General features: G+C 42.4%; 1 protein-coding gene across 2 annotated transcripts in view; it reads left to right on the forward strand.

Moving 5' to 3' along the window:
• NSG2 (neuronal vesicle trafficking associated 2) overlaps positions 1-18,712 on the forward strand; it is an 86,792-nt gene extending 68,080 nt beyond the window's left edge. For both annotated transcript variants that reach the window (XM_044277525.1, XM_044277526.1), the window contains exons 4-5: positions 6,913-7,023; positions 16,312-18,712. In XM_044277525.1, the coding sequence (XP_044133460.1) occupies positions 6,913-7,023; positions 16,312-16,503 (303 nt within the window). In that variant the 3' untranslated portion in view covers positions 16,504-18,712. The remainder of the gene's footprint in view (positions 1-6,912; positions 7,024-16,311) is intronic.
• Positions 18,713-20,214: the final 1,502 nt, after the last annotated feature.

Genomic DNA, 20,214 nt, shown 5'->3' on the forward strand with positions numbered 1-20,214 from the left:
CACAAAGAGGCCGCCTCAACCAAAATCTTGTGCTTTGCGTGATGACGTCATCATGTCGGCTGGCGTGGAGATGTCCTACATCACCGTGCACGGGATTTTGCGTGGAATCTTCAAGCAAGATGGCTCCGACAGCCTCTTCTTGCTCAAATGGATGAAGTAAGTATTCACAGTAAAAAAGTCACCAGTAAACTAGAGTTGTTGCGATACCAATTTTTTGATTCGGTTTCGATACCATGAAAAAGTATTGCGATACTCGATACCATTCGATACCACGCGAAAAAAATAAACAAAAAAAGCCACGTGCATTCCTCATTTTTAAAAATGGCGAATCGCGCAGTTTTTATTTTATTTTTTCTGTTCCGGCATTCACCACCTAGATTTTTTAAATATATTTTAATAGTTTGGACTTTTCTGACGTGGCGATGTAATATGTTTATTATTTATATATTTTATATGTGAAATTGGGAAAAGGGGGTGATTTATACTTCATATTTTAGTGTTTTTTTTTTTTTTTTTTTTTTTTTTTTTTTTACACACTTTTTATTTAATAACTATTTCCCCCTTAGGGGCTAGAACCTGGGATCTTTCATCCCTTTTCCTATTCAGCCTGATAGATCTCTATCAGGGTGAATAGGACTTCACACTGTCCCTGCTGCTCTGTGCCTTGTGCACACAGCATCAGGGATGTTACCATGGCAACCAGGGCTTCTGTAGCGTCCTGGCTGCCATGGTAACCGATCGGAGCCCCAGGCTTACACAGCTGGGGCTCCGATCAGAAGCTGCCACTGCACCACTGCACCACCAATGGCTAAAAACCACAAACATGGCTGAGGATCTGGTGGATATGCTGTGGACCCCCTTTTACTGAAGCGCTGCGGATTTTCCATTTGGATTTGCATACAAAAATATGCAGCTGATTATAGTAGGAGAAAGTGAGTAAGATTTATGCAAAGCCATCTGCATACATTTTTAAATCCACAGCCTGTCCATTTCTGACAGGATTGTTGCAGATTTTTCTCCATTAGAAGGGGTGGCACGTCACTAGGATATACAACCAATGTCCTCTGGAACGGGACCCCCAAAGAGAACTAGAGCGCACTGCGCGGCGTGCTCTCCGCTCTCTTCTGTGGGAGATCCAAGAACAGCAGAGTGCTCCAAGCATGCCCATCTCCTCCGTTCACCTCTATAGGACTGCCGGAAATATTTTCGGAACTTCCACAGAAGTGAATCGAGGGTGGCTGCACCTGTCCGCTTCGCTTTCGTTCATTTTGTGAGCCCCGTTTTAGAAGTAGGTGGCATATCCTCAGCAATCCTAAAATGTTTCACATTTTGCTGAATTACCCATGCAGCCACAGCAAAAGTCCTAAATAAATAAAAATAGCTATACTGCCCTCCCTTCATCCCATGCCAGTCTCTGTACAACCTGATTTCCTGAGAGGACATTGCAGACAGCCTGGTTATACAAAGACTGGCACAGGACCTGGTACAGTATGTCAGGTAGTGACAGAGGAGGGGTATACTGCTTCATGTTCACCAGGAGCTGGAGCCGAAACCCAAAAGCAAATCTGCTCAATTTCCGCTGCTTTGGGCGCACTCAAGGGTAAGTCTGCTGTGAATCTTACTGCATTTCTGCAGCGAAACCCATGGAAACCGGCAGCAAAACCCACCGCTGATTTTACCATTTGCGCTGCAAAGTGTGAAATTCACAGCAGGGGGAGAGGGGCGGAGGAGGGGCGGCAATGAGAAGAGAGGGGCGGCAATGAGAAGAGAGGGGCGGCAATGAGAAGAGAGGGGCGGAGGAGGGGCGGAGGAGGGGCGGGCGCACTGCGCCACCAATGATAGGATTATTTCCACACAGAGCGGCGCCCAGCGATGTCCCAGCACTCACCATTAGTCCTGGGCGCCGCTCCGTTCGCCTGCAGTGCTCCATTACTGTCTCCTCTCCTGCTCCACATGCTGCTGATTACTATCGGAGCGATGGGAGGAGACATCAGATTCACTAGTGGGCGTTCCTTCTCCCTGGCTGTAGCGCTGTCCAATCGCAGCGCAGGGACAGATCTAACCCCACCTCTTTCAATACCCCTCCACACTTCTATCTCAGGGTGGCCCCTTCTAGCTGGTCACAGCGGCTCTGCTCAATCACCTCATTCATTCTGTCACATGACTTGACTAGCCAGCCCTGGACTACTTCAACATACCTTCAATCCACCTCTCATCCTATCACGGTTAAGAAGAACTCCTCCCATCACAGGTCCTACCTGGTCACAGCAAAGAGAAGTGGAGGATGTACAATAAACCGATACGATGCAAGGTTTTAAATCGCACTTGATGTTCAGTCTGTGAGGTTGTAAAGTGCCCAAATTGTACATCCATTCCACCTCTTTTTTGTTGATTTTGGCACAGAAGTGCCCCCCACATCAGTGTGTTTTAACTAGTTCTACACCAGTGAACCTTAATCCTTTGTGATTCTTTTGATGACATTTATTGAAATGTAGGAGTACACTATGGGTCTCCAGGCCTTTTTTATGTTGCGAATATGCTCCTGTACCCTTATCTTAAATTTTCTGGTGGTCCTCCCTATGTACTGGAGGCCACATGGGCATTCCAGCACATAAATCACTCCTATGCTCTTGCATGTGATACTCCCCTTGATTTTAAAGTCCTGTTGATTTTTTCTGGAATTCGTGAACATTTCTCCTCTTATCTGACTTCCCTCTGTTTTTGCAGGGAAGACAAAAACCACACCAGGAGAACTTATTTGTTTTTTGCTTATCTATTGATTTGCATTCGGCACTATGTACAAGGTGTTGCCGTAGGTTAGGGGCTTTTTAAAAAATAATCAGAGGGTATTCTGGGAGGACTTCCCCTAGAATGGTGTCATTTTTGAGAATACCCCAATTTTTGCGGATCACATTTTTTATTTTTCCTGCATTAGTGTTGAACTAAAATAAATGCAAATATTGAACGTCTGCATGAAGTTCTGAAGCCTTACAAAGAGCAGTCTGAGTATATGGTCTTGTCTGGGAAATGTCAGGCAAATATTGTAAAGGTAGAAAAAGGAAGTAAAAGGCAAAAAGCAGAAAAAGTATTTTAAAGTTTGCGAGGAATATAAAAATAAGGCGGTTTATAAATGGAAAGAAAAAGCAACACCCTCAATCCCTTTGGGTATAGATAATAGAAGCACGAGCACTACTGACCAGGGATTATCCCATGGCAATCGAGGTAGTAACTATGGAAGCACGGTGAATGCAAGGACTGCACCTGCACCACCAAATTATGCAGATCGACCACCGAACCACCATGGTGGGAACGATTATGATCTACCTTTTAACCATCATTTCAATAATTCTTATAGATCCTACAACCCCCGGGGTGTAAATTATGGGCATAGACCGTATAATCAGTATGGCAGATATTATGGGGATAGTTATTCCAATCAACCAGGTAGGGGGAATGGATTTGAGAGACCCCCCCAGGCAATTCAATAGGTGGAACCCCACCCCATGGGGGACACCATACCGACGCTTTAACCCACACTATTCCAGAGAGGGGAGAAATGGAACCTACCAGCAGGGGGGAGGCAACTATCAAATATATCCAGAGACCCCCACAGTACGAAAATAGGGGTCACAATTACCACCAAACAGAACCAAATTATGAATCATCTGAACAATTTGCCTTTCAAAGGGATCAGATAGAGGACCCCCCACAGGCCAGTGTGCAAAGGGAAGGGACATCCAGTTACACCGGTCATCTACCACCTCCCAAAAATCCACAAAAGTCTTAGCAATCCTCCCGGGAGACCTATAGTCTCAGGAATAAATTCGGTGACTAGTAGGCTGTCGGAGTATGTGGATTTTTTCCTCCAGAGTTCTGTTTCGCAGATTCCCTCATATTTGAGGGATTCTGGAAGTGTACAGCTGGTAAATGATATGGGGCCCATTGGAGATAATATATTTTTGGCCACTGTTGATGTCACCTCACTCTACACCATCATTCCCAAGAATTTGGGACTTAGGGGTGTAGAGCAGGCCCTCAGCAGGAACCCCAATATGAATCCTGTCCAAAGGGACTTCATACTGAAATGTACCGATTTTTTTGTGCCATAACTATTTTATTTTTGAGAACACTTTTTACCTGCAGTGCATCGGGACCTTGATGGGGGCGAAATTCTGATTACTGATCCCCCGAAATTATGATAATACTGATTACCTGGCGCAGACATATCGATGACTGCCTATTAGTCTGGAGAGGAGAGAGGCAAGGTCTGGAGGATTTTATTGCCAAACTAAATATCAATGACTGGAACCTTCACTTTACTAGTACTGTTAGTGCCAGTATGGTAGATTTTCTAGACCTGACTATTTTTGTGAAGGAGGGCAGGCTAAAACGTTTTTAAAGTCACCGATGTAAATGCTTACATCGATATGTCAAGTTGCCATCATAACCCCCTAAAGGGCAGGTCAAGAGAATTTATTGGAACTGTACCCATGAAAAGGTATTTCAAGAACAGAGTACCAATATTAAAGAAAGGTATTTGGAGAAGGGATATACGGACGACGATCTGACTAGGTGTATAGAAGAGCTCGAGGAAAGTGGAAAGGAAAAGAGTGGTGCAAAAAAAGATAGGACCATAGACTATAGATTCAGCTTTATTACCCAGTTCAACACTAATGCAGGAAAAAAAATATTGGGGTATTCTCAAAAATGACCCTGTTCTAGGGGAAGTTCTCCCCGAATACCCTCTGGTTATTTTCAAAAAAGCCTAACCTACAGCAACACCTGGTACATAGTGCCAAATGCAAATTAACAGATAAGCAAAAAACTAATGAGTTCTCCTGGTGTGGTTTCTGTGTTCCCTGCAAAAACAGAGGGAAGTCAGATAAGGGGAGGAATGTTGAGCCCATTAATTCTAGAAAAAAATCAACAGGACTTAACATGTCAACACAAGACTGAACATCGAGTGTGATTTAAAACCTTGCATCGTATAGTCCGGTTTATTGTACATCCTCCACTTCTCTTACCTGGGACCAGGTAGGACCTGTGATGGGAGGAGTTCTTCCTAACCGGGATAGGATGAGAGGTGGATTGAAGGTCTGACAAAGTAGTCCGGGGCCGACTAGTCAAGTCATGTGACAGAATGAATGAGGTGATTGAGCAGAGCCGCTGTGACCAGCTAGAAGGGGCCACCCTGAGATAGAAGTGTGGAGAGGTATTGTACATCCTCCACTTCTTACCTGTGATCAGGTAGGACCTGTGATGGGAGGAGTTCTTCCTAACTGGGACGGGATAAGAGGTAGATTGAAGGTCTGACTATTCGAGTCATGTGATAGAATTAATGAGGTGATTGAGCAGAGCCGCTGTGACCAGCTAGAAGGGGCCGGCCTGGGATAGAAGTATGGAGGGGTATTGAAAGAGATGGGTTTAGATCTAATAGGAGCGAGTACTAGAAAGATGGTTTTAGTCGTTTATGTATTTTGATACTGTGAATCTGTTGACATTTATTGAAATTATTTATACACTTCTTTTATGATAAATTTTGATGACACAGGGAAAGGGTGTGCCTTTTAATGGTATTTAAGATTAGTTTCTGATGCTAAGCTGTTCGGTCCTGACGAAGCGTGACAGCGAAACCCAGATCGGGCGATACCGAAGTGTGCATACCATTGTTTTATGCGTTTTATCAGAGATACTGTTGTAAGTACAATAAATCTTTGCATGTGACAGTGGATGTCTGGGCTTCACTATTGTTGCTACCTTTAATTACCCACAGGAGTGTTGGAAAGAGGAGGGATCCTCGAGTATACCCCTTGTAGATCCTTCCCCATGCCTTTTGTAACCCGTACCAAGAAGGGAGGAGGTGTTTCAAGCAGCGCGGTTTTCCACTTTCTTAATGAAGTAAATATGATTATTTTTTCATTTTTACCGCCATTTCAGGAAAAATCGATTCATTACCACGAAGCACGAGGAAATTTCAAAATTTATATTTGTGCACTTCGATTCGCTCAACACTAATCAGAATCATAAGGTAGCTTAGTTTTTTTCTCTTTTTGTCAAAACTGGAAGTGAATCTGTGAATCCTCAAGGGAGAAACATGCTCCGATAGGTATTCCAACTATAAATATTTTTGGCATATCTATTAGATGTGTTTCATTGGAGAAGTGTGATCAGAGTAAAGGTTCTGTATCCTTGTTGATACATTCCAGAGGCAAGGAGATGAAAAGGGAGGACTATAGAATCGGAGACTAATGCATGGGCACTTTCCAATTTAGTCCATTTTGCAATAAAACCATTTTATTTAATATATGCCACTTCTGTGTATGTTTTCAATATGTAATTGAATGGAGTCATTCAATTAGCCATTTCTAGAGATATTATATCTTAATTATATTGTGATATAAGAATAACATATTTAGTGGAAGTGGTGGGATTGGCAGGTTATATGTGATCTTTTGGTAAATAGATTCTAAGAATATTTTCTGTTCCTGAGCAGATGTGCTGAGAGTACAAACCCCTTAAAAAGCTTTTTTCTTTGAATCCTTGAGTTGCACCGTGTAATTTAATTTATGATGCATTATCAAAAGGCCATGCAAAGAAAGGCATGATGTCAGGTTCCAGGAAGATCAGAAAGAGCTCTCAGGTCCTAATGATGCTTACTTGTCTTCATCCCTAGGAGCTGCAAAAGGAAGGCTGTCAATTTCCTCCTATTGACTGCAATCGCTTCATTACTGTAGTGTCCTTCTTATGTATCCCAAGGGCAAAACACAGTCTTAAAAACATATTTTCCATTGAAGTTTTTGTATAACTGATACATCATGTCATGAGACCCTAATGATTACATTTACAAAGTGAAATCACTTTTTCCCCAGTTGTTGGGTTTTCACTTTATGATTCTGTTTCTTTTTCCTCTAGGTCACTATCCTAATAAGCCTGGCACTGGCATTTCTTGCTTGCATAGTATTCCTTGTGGTCTACAAAGCCTTCACATATGATCACAGCTGTCCAGATGGATTTGTATACAAGGTATGCAGTCATTTCTCTCACAGAACAAAAATGCAATGTTAAACTATACCATACAAAAAATGGCACATTTTGGGATTGAAAAAAAATCTTCATCTTTAAAGGAATAGTAATCCTGAGCTAAATAACATTCAGTAAATATCCACATTACCATGTCATATTATTATGATCACCAGAGTAACTGCTGTGTGCAGTACGGACAGCAGCTAGATGAGCTGGGAGTAACTTAGTAAGGTCCTGGTAGGTTGTCACAGTTATCTGGAGCCATGCAGACTGCAGTGTATCCCACAACCGCTGCAGGGTGCATGGGGAGAATCCATAGAGTAAACACAATGATCAAAGTGGTCCCACAGATGCTCATTCAGGTCCAGGTCTATTACATTAAGGACCAGGGTAGTATTTGGAAGTCTTGGACATGCTCTTCCAACCAGTGTCAGACATTTCTATTCATATGACATGTCACATTGTCTTTCTGGCTGATCCCATCCACCCTAGGGAAGACAAATCAGCATGTATAGGTGTACGTGATCGGCATGGATGAATTCATAGCCAACTCGGTAGAGAGCACCTTCCACATGGATGAGTGGGCCCAGAAAATGCCACAAAAACATTCCCCAGCCATCTTGTGTTCTTCCAGCAATGATTGCATGGTAATTGTTTTCTGATGTTTCCCGCCTGACATGCCAACGTTTATCCTTTTGATGAAGCAGAAAATGTGACTCATTAGGGAAGGCAACCCTTTGTCAATCAGTGGAGCTCCAATACTGCTACAAAAATTGAAGCCTCTTCTGCCGATACATATTGGTTAGCAGAAATGCAGTGACCATCCATTTTCTTCAGAGTCCCGTATGCTGTAGGGTTCGTTAAACAGTTGTTTTAGCCCCCTGGTTCATTTTCGTGGTGAACTGCTCCACTATAGTGTCGGTCCATCCTTGCGCACCTTTGTAGCCAATGTTCACCTCTTAGATCAATGGCACATGGTGCTGCTCAGTTTCCACATCACTTATTCACAATGGTGCTATTTGTTTACTCATGATACACTTTTACCACAGCAGCACGTGAACAATTCACAAGCTGCAGTTTCAGAAATAGTACCACCCTTGGCCCGAAAACCAGTCATCATCCCTTATTGCAACTTGGATAAATTTCCATTTTTTACACTGTCAGAATCTTTATACTGCTCTGATAAACAGTTTTCTATCTATGAAAACAAGCAAGGATCTGTAATGAAGGAGATTCCCAACTTATTTCCACAAATCAACATTAACCACTTCAGCCCCGCTAGCTGAAACCCCCTTCATGACCAGAGCACTTTTTACACTTCTGCACTACACTCCTTTCACCGTTTATCGCTCGGTCATGCAACTTACCACCCAAATGAATTTTACCTCCTTTTCTTCTCACTAATAGAGCTTTCATTTGGTGGTATTTTATTGCTGCTGACATTTTAACTTTTTTTGTTATTAATCAAAATGTAACGATTTTTTTGCAAAAAAATGTCATTTTTCACTTTCAGCTGTAAAATTTAGCAAAAAAAACGACATCCATATATAAATTTTTCGCCAAATTTATTGTTCTACATGTCTTTGATAAAAAAAAAAATATGTTTGGGCAAAAAAAAAAAAAAAAATGGTTTGGGTAAAAGTTATAGCGTTTACAAACTATGGTACAAAAATGTGAATTTCCACTTTTTGAAACAGCTCTGATTTTCTGAGCACCTGTCATGATTCCTGAGGTTCTACAATGCCCAAACAGTAGAAAAACCCCACAAATGACCCCATTTCGGAAAGTAGACACCCTAAGGTATTCGCTGATGGGCATAGTGAGTTCATAGAACTTTTTATTTTTTGTCACAAGTTAGCGGAAAATGATGATGATTTTTTATTTTATTTTTTCTTACAAAGTCTCATATTCCACTAACTTGCGACAAAAAATAAAAAATTCTAGGAACTCGCCATGCCCCTCACGGAATACCTTGGGGTGTCTTCTTTCCAAAATGGGGTCACTTGTGGGGTAGTTATACTGCCCTGGCAATTTAGGGGCCCATATGTGTGAGAAGTACTTTGCAATCAAAATGTGTAAAAAATGGCCTGTGAAATCCGAAAGGTGCACTTTGGAATATGTGCCCCTTTGCCCACCTTGGCATCAAAAAAGTGTCACACATCTGGTATCGCCGTACTCAGGAGAAGTTGGGGAATGTGTTTTGGGGTGTCATTTTACATATACCCATGCTGGGTGAGAGAAATATCTTGGCAAAAGACAACGTTTCCCATTTTTTTATACAAAGTTGGCATTTGACCAAGATATTTTTCTCACCCAGCATGGGTATATGTAAAATGACACCCCAAGACACATTCCCCAACTTCTCCTGAGTACGGCGATACCAGATGTGTGACACTTTTTTGCAGCCAAGGTGGGCAAAGGGGCACATATTCCAAAGTGCACCTTTCGGATTTCGCAGGGCATTTTTTACACATTTTGATTGCAAAGTTCTTCTCACACATTTGGGCCCCTAAATTGCCAGGGCAGTATAACTACGCCACAAGTGACCCCATTTTGGAAAGAAGACACCCCAAGGTATTCCGTGAGGGGCATGGCGAGTTCCTAGAATTTTTTATTTTTTGTCGCAAGTTAGTGGAATATGAGACTTTGTAAGGAAAAAAGGAAAAAAAAGAATAATCATCATTTTCCGCTAACTTGTGACAAAAAATAAAAAATTCTAGGAACTCGCCGTGCCCCTCACGGAATACCTTGGGGTGTCTTCTTTCCAAAATGGGGTCACTTGTGGCGTAGTTATACTGCCCTGGCAATTTAGGGGCCCAAATGTGTGAGAAGTGCCTTGCAATCAAAATGTGTAAAAAATGGCCTGCGAAATCCGAAAGGTGCACTTTGGAATGTGTGCCCCTTTGCCCACCTTGGCATCAAAAAAGTGTCACACATCTGGTATCGCCGTACTCAGGAGAAGTTGGGGAATGTGTTTTGGGGTGTCATTTTACATATACCCATGCTGGGTGAGAGAAATATCTTGGCAAAAGACAACTTTTCCCATTTTTTTATACAAAGTTGGCATTTGACCAAGATATTTCTCTCACCCAGCATGGGTATATGTAAAATGACACCCCAAAACACATTGCCCAACTTCTCCTGAGTACGGCGATACCAGATGTGTGACACTTTTTTGCAGCCTAGATGCGCAAAGGTGCCCAAATTCCTTTTAGGAGGGCATTTTTAGACATTTGGATCCCAGACTTCTTCTCACGCTTTAGGGCCCCTAAAAAGCCAGGGCAGTATAAATACCCCACATGTGACCCCACTTTGGAAAGAAGACACCCCAAGGTATTCAATGAGGGGCCTGGCGAGTTCATAGCATTTTTATTTTTTTGCATAAGTTAGCGGAAATTGATTTTTTTTTGTTTTTTTCTCACAAAGTCTCACTTTCCGCTAACTTAGGACAAAAATTTCAATCTTTCATGGACTCAATATGCCCCTCACGGAATACCTTGGGGTGTCTTCTTTCCGAAATGGGGTCACATGTGGGGTATTTATACTGCCCTGGCTTTTTAGGGGCCCTAAAGCGTGAGAAGAAGTCTGGAATATAAATGTCTAAAAATGTTTACGCATTTGGATTCCGTGAGGGGTATGGCGAGTGCATGTGAGATTTTATTTTTTGACACAAGTTAGTGGAATATGAGACTTAGTAAGAAAAAACAAACAAAAAATATATATATTTCCGCTAACTTGAGCCAAAAAAATGTCTGAATGGAGCCTTACAGCGGGGGTGATCAATGACAGGGGGGTGATCAATGACAGGGGGGTGATCACCCATATAGACTCCCTGATCACCTCCATCATTGATCACCCCCCTGGTAAGGCTCCATTCAGATGTCCGCATGATTTTTACGGATCCATGGATCGGATCCGCAAAACACACGCGGACGTCTGAATGGAGCCTTACAGGGGGGTGATCAATGACAGGGGGTGATCAGGGAGTGTATATGGGTGATCACCCCCCTGGTAAGGCTCCATTCAGACGTCCGCATGATTTTTACGGATCCATGGATACATGGATCGGATCCGCAAAACACATGCGGACGTCTGAATGGAGCCTTACAGGGGGGTGATCAATGACAGGGGGTGATCAGGGAGTGTATATGGGTGATCACCCCCTGTAAGGCTCCATTCAGACGTCCGCATGATTTTTACGGATCCATGGATACATGGATCGGATCCGCAAAACACATGCGGACGTCTGAATGGAGCCTTACAGGGGGGTGATCAATGACAGGGGGTGATCAGGGAGTGTATATGGGTGATCACCCCCTGTCATTGATCACCCCCCTGGTAAGGCTCCATTCAGACGTCCGCATGATTTTTATGGATCCATGGATACATGGATCGGATCCGCAAAACACATGCGGACGTCTGAATGGAGCCTTACAGGGGGGTGATCAATGACAGGGGGGTGATCAGGGAATCTATATGGGTGATCACCCGCCTGTCATTGATCACCCCCCTGTAAGGCTCCATTCAGACGTCCGCATGTGTTTTGCGGATCCGATCCATGTATCCATGGATCCGTAAAAATCATACGGACGTCTGAATGGAGCCTTGCAGGGGGGTGATCAATGACAGGGGGTGATCAGGGAATCTATATGGGTGATCACCCGCCTGTCATTGATCACCCCCCTGTAAGGCTCCATTCAGACGTCCGCATGTGTTTTGCGGATCCGATCCATGTATCCATGGATCCGTAAAAATCATACGGACGTCTGAATGGAGCCTTGCAGGGGGGTGATCAATGACAGGGGGGTGATCAATGACAGGGGGTGATCAGAGAATCTATATGGGTGATCACCCGCCTGTCATTGATCACCCCCCTGTAAGGCTTCATTCAGACATCCGTATGTGTTTTGCGGATCCGATCCATGTATCCATGGATCCGTAAAAATCATACGGACGTCTGAATGGAGCCTTGCAGGGGGGTGATCAATGACAGGGGGTGATCAGGGAATCTATATGGGTGATCACCCGCCTGTCATTGATCACCCCCCTGTAAGGCTCCATTCAGACGTCCGCATGTGTTTTGCGGATCCGATCCATGTATCCATGGATCCGTAAAAATCATACGGACGTCTGAATGGAGCCTGACAGGGGGGTGATCAATGACAGGGGGGGTGATCAGGGAGTTTATATGGGGTGATCAGGGGTTTATAAGTGACAGGGGGGGGGGGGGGTGGAGTGTAGTGTTTGGTGCGACTTCACTGACCTACCTGTGTCCTCTGGTGGTCGATCCTAACAAAAGGGACCACCAGAGGACCAGGTAGTAGGTATATTAGACGCTGTTATCAAAACAGCGTCTAATATACCTTTAGGGGTTAAAAAAAAATCACATCTCCAGCCTGCCAGCGAGCGATCGCCGCTGGCAGGCTGGAGATCCACTCGCTTACCTTCTGTTCCTGTGAGCGTGCGCGCGTTCACAGGAAATCTCGGGTATCGCGAGATGACGCGCCGATGCGTCCAGGAGGAACAAATCAACCACCTCCCGGACGCATCGGCGCGTTAGGCGGTCGGGAGGTGGTTAACACAAGTTCGTTTTTTTGCGCTGAGTTGAAGACAAGAGGGATACAATCGTATATAAAATATATATATATTTATTTTAAAAAATCTGTGCAAAATAATAAATATAGAATTGATGACAAACAAAGAATAAGGATCAAATAGGTTCAATCAATTACATAAGTAACGTGTAAGATATAAATAAACCAATAAAATTACTTTTAAAATGAAATGGGTAGCTTTAGAATAAGGAAACAAAAGGCTTTGAATTGACACGTGACTTCCCCCAGCAAAAATTCCTTTTTCCCCCTCATGCACAAGCCAATATAATATTCAGAGTAAAGATAAACTTCCTTGTGGCGCAGCTTGTGGCGGTTTTGTGTCACAAAGTGGAATGCTGCCGGATTGGAAGACATACTGATGCATCCTGACTGGATCTCTTTCCATTCAGAATGCATCAGGACTAAACAAATAGTTTTTTTTTCCGGTATTGAGGTCCTCTGCTGAAAAAACAACAACAAGTGTGAAAGTAGCCTTAGGCCTCTTTCACACGGGCGTCATGTTTTTTGCCCGGATAAGAGGCGGGTGCGTTGCGGGAAAATGCGCGATTTTTCTGCGCGAGTGCAAAACATTGTCATGCGTTTTGCACTCGCGTGAGAAAAATCGCGCATGTTTGGTACCCAGACCCGAACTTCTTCACAGAAGTTCGGGCTTGGGATTGATGTTCTGAAGATTGTATTATTTTCCCTTATAACATGGTTATAAGGGAAAATAATAGCATTCTGACTACAGAATGCTTTGTATAATAGTGCTGGAAGGGTTAAAAATAATAAAAAAGTTAACTCACCTTCTCCTCTTGTTCGCGCAGATGCCACTCTGTTCTTTAGCTGTGGACTGAATGACCTGAGGTGACGTCAGATCACATGCTCCAATCACATGGTCCATCACCATGGTGATGGAGCATGAGATCTGACGTCATCAAAGGTCCTTTAGCCCACAGATAAAGAACAGACCGGCATCTGCGCTAACAAGAGGAGAAGGTGAGTTAACTTTTTTATTATTTTTAACCCCTCCAGCACTATTATACAAAGCATTCTGTATTCAGAATGCTATTATTTTCCCTTATAACCATGTTATAAGGGAAAATAATACAGTGAATAGACTGTCACCTAGAACCCATGCGTGAAAATCGCACCGCATCCGCACTTGCTTGCGGATGCATGCGATTTTCACGCAACCCCATTCATTTCTATAGGGCCTGCGTTACGTGAAAAACGCACAAAGAGGAGCATGCTGCGATTTTCACGCAACGCACAAGTGATGCGTGAAAATCACCGCTCGTGTGCACAGTCTCATAGAAATGAATGGGTCAGGATTCAGTGCGGGTGCAATGCGTTCACCGCACGCATCGCACCCGCACGGAAAACTCGCCCGTGTGAAAGGGGCCTTAGGCATTTGCCTTTTAAATGGTTGGTCTTTTGGAGAGATTTCTCTGCATTTAACAGTAAAGGGTTCTTTATTAAAAGATTTTCCAGGCCATCAATAATGATGGCTTGGCCCCAGAATAGGTCATCAATATTAGATCTGTGGTGGGTCTTACTCACAGCGGGGTCTTACTCACAGCACCTTAGCCAGTCAGCTGTTTGAGGAGACAATTCCACTTCAGGGAGAGCTGCAGTGACGTTATGTTCATTAGTCACTTAATGGACCTGGGCTGCAATACCAAGTATAGCCGCTATACAGTGTACAGTACTGTTTTTGGTATGCTGTGAAGAGGCACTCATTTGAGCATTGCAGCCCTTTCAGATGGCTAATCAGCAGGAATGCCAAGAATCAAACCCCTACCGATCAGATATCCATGACCTATGCTGAGAAAAGGCCATCAAAATTGAACTCCCAGAAAACCCTTTTAAACTTGTTGCCAAATATTTAAAAAGAGCATAAAATGTGATTACTTATTGAAATAATATATTTAATAATGCAAATTCCTGGCCAAATAATTTGGTGGTCATTTTACTAGGGTCATCCTAAAATGTATCCTACTGGCTTTTGTAAATCCAGTTAAAATTCCATGTTTGTCTTATTGTGTGGCTGAGAATGGTAAGGTCGGCAAACTGCTTTAAGATATGCCAACACTGGTTATATGGGTTATTTTGAATTGCATCACTGCATATTTACTTTACAGAGAAGTTGAAATTCTTAGCGCACATTTTGAACAAATTTAGAAAACATATCAGTTATGTGCCTATATACACTGTCCATCCAAAAAAACAGTCGCCACCAAAAATAATTCTTTCGGCCACCTTTAGCTTTGATTACGGCACGCATTCGCTGTGGCATTGTTTCAATAAGCTTCTGCAATGTCACAAGATTTATTTCCATCCAGTGTTGCATTAATTTTTCACCAAGATCTTGCATTGATGATGGTAGAGTCTGACTGCTGCTCAAAGCCTTCTCCAGCACATCCCAAAGATTCTCAATGGGGTTAAGATCTGGACTCTGTGGTGGCCAATCCATGTGTGAAAATGATGTCTCATGCTCCATGAACCACTCTTTCACAATTTGAGCCCGATGAATCCTGGCATTGTCTATTGATGGAATAACCTGGTCATTCAGTATGTTCAGGTAGTCAGCTGACCTAATTCTTGGAGCACATACTGTTGCTGAACCTAGACCTTACCAACTGCAGCAACCCCAGATCATAGCACTGCCCCCACAGAGTTGTACAGTAGGCATGATGGGTGTATCACTTCATCTGCCTCTCTTCTTACCCTGATGCGCCCATCAGTCTGGAACAGGTTAAATCTGGACTCATCAGACCACATGACCTTCTTCCATTGCTCCAGAGTTCCCACAAGACAACGACCCCAAATATAGCAGTAAATGTGCAACATCTTGGTTCCAGACCAACAAGATTGACATTATGGAGTGGCCTGCCCAATCCCCAGGTCTTAATCCAATAGAAAACTTGTAGGGTGACATAAAAAAATGCATTTTCTGAGGAAAAAACAAGAAATAGAGAAAAACTGTGGAAAGTAGTCCAATCATCCTGGGCTGGAATACCTGTTCACAGGTGCCAGAAGTTGGTTGACTCCATGCAACACAGTTCGCATGAAACAGTGGTTATTCAACGAAATATTAGTTAGGTGGTTCAAAGGAAAGCAAAATCTTCAAACATTTTTTCAGTTTATATAGTGAATGTTTGAGTTTGTACAGAAGAATACAAACACTGCTATTTTTTTTTTAACAGTCAAATATTCACTTTTCTTCATTTTTTTTTTAGAGGAACAACACACATTTGATATATTTTTCTCCATGTTTTTATTTGGAATAGAATGTGTAGTGTTCCCAATGCATTTGTCTGTATGGAAATTAAAGCTATTAGAAGGATTTTGAGCTTTATTCACTTTTTTAAACACACTGCTATTATTTTGAACACAACTGTATATACAGTACACATATAATTAAACAGTTGGCATGGTGGTCTGATAAACCGGATGTTACTGGGAATCCTTTTGGTTGTGTGTTATGTTGTTTTCATCCTGTGTTTCTTTGATTTTGTATCCCAATCTTTAGTTTTATTTGTTTAATGTTTCATTGTGTCCACGTGGTTGAGAGGCAGTATAGTCACTATTATATGTGTCCAGAGGTTACCATATAGCCTACACAGAGTGTGTAAATCACTGTTTATGCCAAGGATTCCATTAAAAGGCAATTATTTTCTTCCCATTACAGCATAAGCGATGCATACCCTCCTCACTGGATGCCTACTACTCTGCACAGGATTCCAACTCACGAGGAAGATTTTACACTGTAATTAGCCACTACAGCATGGCTAAGCAGACAAGCTCAAGATCTGTCTCTCCATGGCTTTCTTCAGGATCCATTAATCATGATAGCAAGGCTAGTAAAACTGACGGTCACTAGAAGGTCAAGCAGAACAAGGGACATCGGTGTTCCTAGAGCCCTGGGCATGGCTCAGATGAGGTGCCACATTTAAGATGCGAAGCTAAAAACTTCAGGAGTCTTTAATGAACAGCAAGATGTTTCTTTTTTGTGCATTGTTATCGTTAATTTGTAACCGAGTCACAACCTTGTACAAAGGCATGTTCAATGTTTATTGTCTATCTGCAATGTAAAGATAGGAAACAAAAGTGCAAAGAGAATTCTTTTTTTTAACATTGCCAAATTCAATAATCTATTGATAGAAAATGCAGACATATGCAACTGAATGGCTTGCTTATTGCTCATTTATAATAGTCATTGTTTTTTGTGAGCTGGCACAGTGGTACTGTGTGCTTCTCAAAGGGAGCTCAATCTACTATAGTATGGACAGGAGTAATGCGGGATAGCTCCCTTCACAAGTGTGCAATGTGCCGGAGACTGAACTAGCGGAAAGAGCAGTTATGTAATGGAAGGATCCAGATGCAGGCTTGCTATTAGAAATATACAGAACCCCAGGTAGATGACGCTGCCATAGAATAGCTAGAGCTAACACTCTGAGATTAGAAAATCCAGGAATATAGCATTTGTAGCGCTGTAGGCAAAAATAAATGGATATATCTAGAAATTGATGGGATTAGAAGTAGAGTAATTATTCATTTTAATGGGACCTTGTCATTGCACACTAGTAGCCAGGGGAATATATCACGCTTTATTTGAAAAAGAATTTCCTAGCTCAGTATTGGAATGTATTTTACTGTCCGTATTAAAGGGGTTTTCCGCTTTGTATCAGCATCATTTAAAATAATTGTTTATGATGGTAGCTGTAGTTTTGGAACATATTTCTTTCTTTTTCCCAGTAATGTTATGTCCATGGATGGGGCAGTGATAGGGAAGTGTCTATATAGCTAGCTGGTGGGAGGAGCTATAAACTAGCTGGAAGTTGTTAGGGGCGGTGCTGAAGCTGTGGCAGAGAACGGAGAAAAGCATAATAGGTTTGGTTGGATACAGAAATAGGAAGTGCTGCATACAGGATGGAAACAAACCAGGTGGATTGGTTTACGTGGTCAAAATGGGTCAGAAAAGTCAAAAGGAAAAAAAAAGCATGGGGAAGCAACTACATGAGCTTATCTTTTAGAAACCATACTAATCTTGGAATACCCCTTTAAGGATAAATCTCTTGCACTCTCAACCATGGTTCTACTGAATCAGACTTACCATCGCCCCGCCAGAATAATGACTAATGCAAGGAATGACTGGAGCAGTGGCCCATAGTAACTAATCAGGTTGCTACATTCATGTTGCCAAAAAACACTGAGAAACGAGACTTGATGTCTACTTGTTGCTATGAGCAGCTTCTTTCTCTTTCTTTGCACTAGTTTTGAGAATTTCTTTTAAATGTAGTAAGATACTTTATTAAGGATAATACGTTAATGTAGCTTGAAGATGATTTAAATTCACATTATAATGGCGGCAAGCTTTCCTGTGTCGTCCCTATGAGCAACTTATGTGTAGAATAGAAGTGACTGTGATTTTGTGGCTCGAAGAGCCCTATCCAGGCAATGCTACTATTTTTGTTCTTGCTAAACCTGCTTAAGCTTATGGTATTCAATAAAAGCTCACTCTATCATCATGGTTAAAACTGACTGTGCTACAGACAAGAGTAACATCCAGCTGCCTTGATAGACTTCATACATTGCATTTTCATAAGCCATAATTGCATTTTTGTAACCGGACTGCAGCCTCCACAGCCAGTCAGTTTGTACACAAGGGTCAGGCCAGCACTACATTCATAAAAATGAAATATCATGATGGTGTATACATTGTTGTTTGTCGAGCTGGATCCTTAAGGGTCTAGTTCAGAGATTTTCCATGTATTTCTGAAACTGAAATCATTTCTTTTGTAGTGAGAACTGTGTAGAGCTTTCTGAACTGTGATATGCTGCTATATGTGCCCCCATAAACCTCAGCTGAAGGTGTAAGTATGTGCTGTACCCAGACTATAGTGCCAAATTCTCTAATGGACTTCTCTACACTACTTTTTCTAACCTGTACATCCATTGTCACTATGTATAATATCATCTGCCCTCTGAATAGTTTCTAATTTTGTGGTGTGTTTCTCGTTAGTAGCTAGCAGAGACTGGAGTATTTTGATGTAATCCTTGCACTCTTTTCTGACAGGAAAATAAAGCTGGATGTGTCTGAATTGTGACTAATGTTTCATACATTATTTATAACGGGCATAATTAATAATGATAAAATTCCAATATAAGAGTTCCTATTCCTTCAATTCCCATTGATATTTTGACATTGATTATTCGAAGGGTACTTTTACACTAGCGCTTTTCTTTTCCGGCACGGAGTTCTGTCCTAGGGGCTCAATACTGGAAAATAACTGATCAGTTTTATCCCCATGCATTCTGAATAGAGAGAACGCTCAGCTATTTTCGCCGGCCCCATAGAAATGAAAAGAGGGCGGCTGCGCATTTCCCCATTCATTTCCCCGCACCTATCAGACAATGGGAGAATATCCTTTTCTTTCTTTAGAGTAGACATGTTTAGCACCACACACATTTATAGTGTATATGAACTTGACTATACATATATATTGTGCCAAAATAGAGGGAATTAATTTTACTGCAGGCACTAGAGGAGCATTAGTATTGCTAAGGGTTATTATAGAGGGCATTATTATTATTGGGGGCACAATGGGGCAAATTATTATTGTTGGAGGCACTATAGTGGACATTAATATGACTGGGAGAACTACTGGGGCACTACTACTACTGGAGCCACAGGAGGGGGCCTTATTACTACTAGGGGCACTGTGCTATTTGATTCTGCTGGTACAGTATTTTGAACTACAGTATGGTATAGTTCAGTGGTCAGCAACCTGCGGCTCTAGAGCCACATGCGGCTCTTTAGCCCCCTGATATTGGCTCTTCCAGGTGCGGGCTCACATGTACAGTGCGATAGCATTTTCGTTGCCCGTAGCAAAAATAGGTAGGAGGGTGAAGTCACTATGTGCATGCCAGTTCACAGCACAGCCGACAGCAGGAGGAACACAGAGCGCGGGTGGTGAGGAGCAGCAGCATCCAGGAGCCAGAGAGGTAAGTGCTTTTTTATTTTATGAAACTTGGGGCTGATCTGAGGCAATGAGGTGATGAGAATCATAATGGGGGATATGAGAGGCATCATGGATGATAATGGTGATGATGAGAGGCATCATGGTTGATAATGGGGATGATGAGAGGCATGGGGCTCTTATCTGAGGTCTGATTGAGGGGGTCATTTACTTTGGGGTCTGAGCTGACATCTGATCTCAGGGAGGTCTTATTAACATTGAGGTTCTGCTTAAGTGCTTGAGGCATAAGGTCACTGACTTTTTGAATGTTCGTATTGCGCTTCAAACAATACCTTCATGGGAATAGGGGTTCTAAGTTAGTCTCCAACCTTATTAAGAACCAAAGAAATAAATCCTTTATTCAAGCCATCAAATCAGCCTCAGGCCCCCGACTTATTAATACTCCAGCGATAGCTCAGGAGTTTTGCTCCTTTTATTCAAATCTGTATAACCTCCCAATACCCCTCTCCAGCCAGCAAATCGAGACACGCACGTCGGAGTTCCTTAGCTCTATTAACAACCCAAGGTCGATATACATCAGCTGCTTCAACCGTTCACAACGAAAGAGGTAG

This window comes from Bufo gargarizans, chromosome 2, assembly GCF_014858855.1.
Source record: "Bufo gargarizans isolate SCDJY-AF-19 chromosome 2, ASM1485885v1, whole genome shotgun sequence".
In the NCBI taxonomy this organism is placed as follows: Eukaryota; Metazoa; Chordata; class Amphibia; order Anura; family Bufonidae; genus Bufo; species Bufo gargarizans.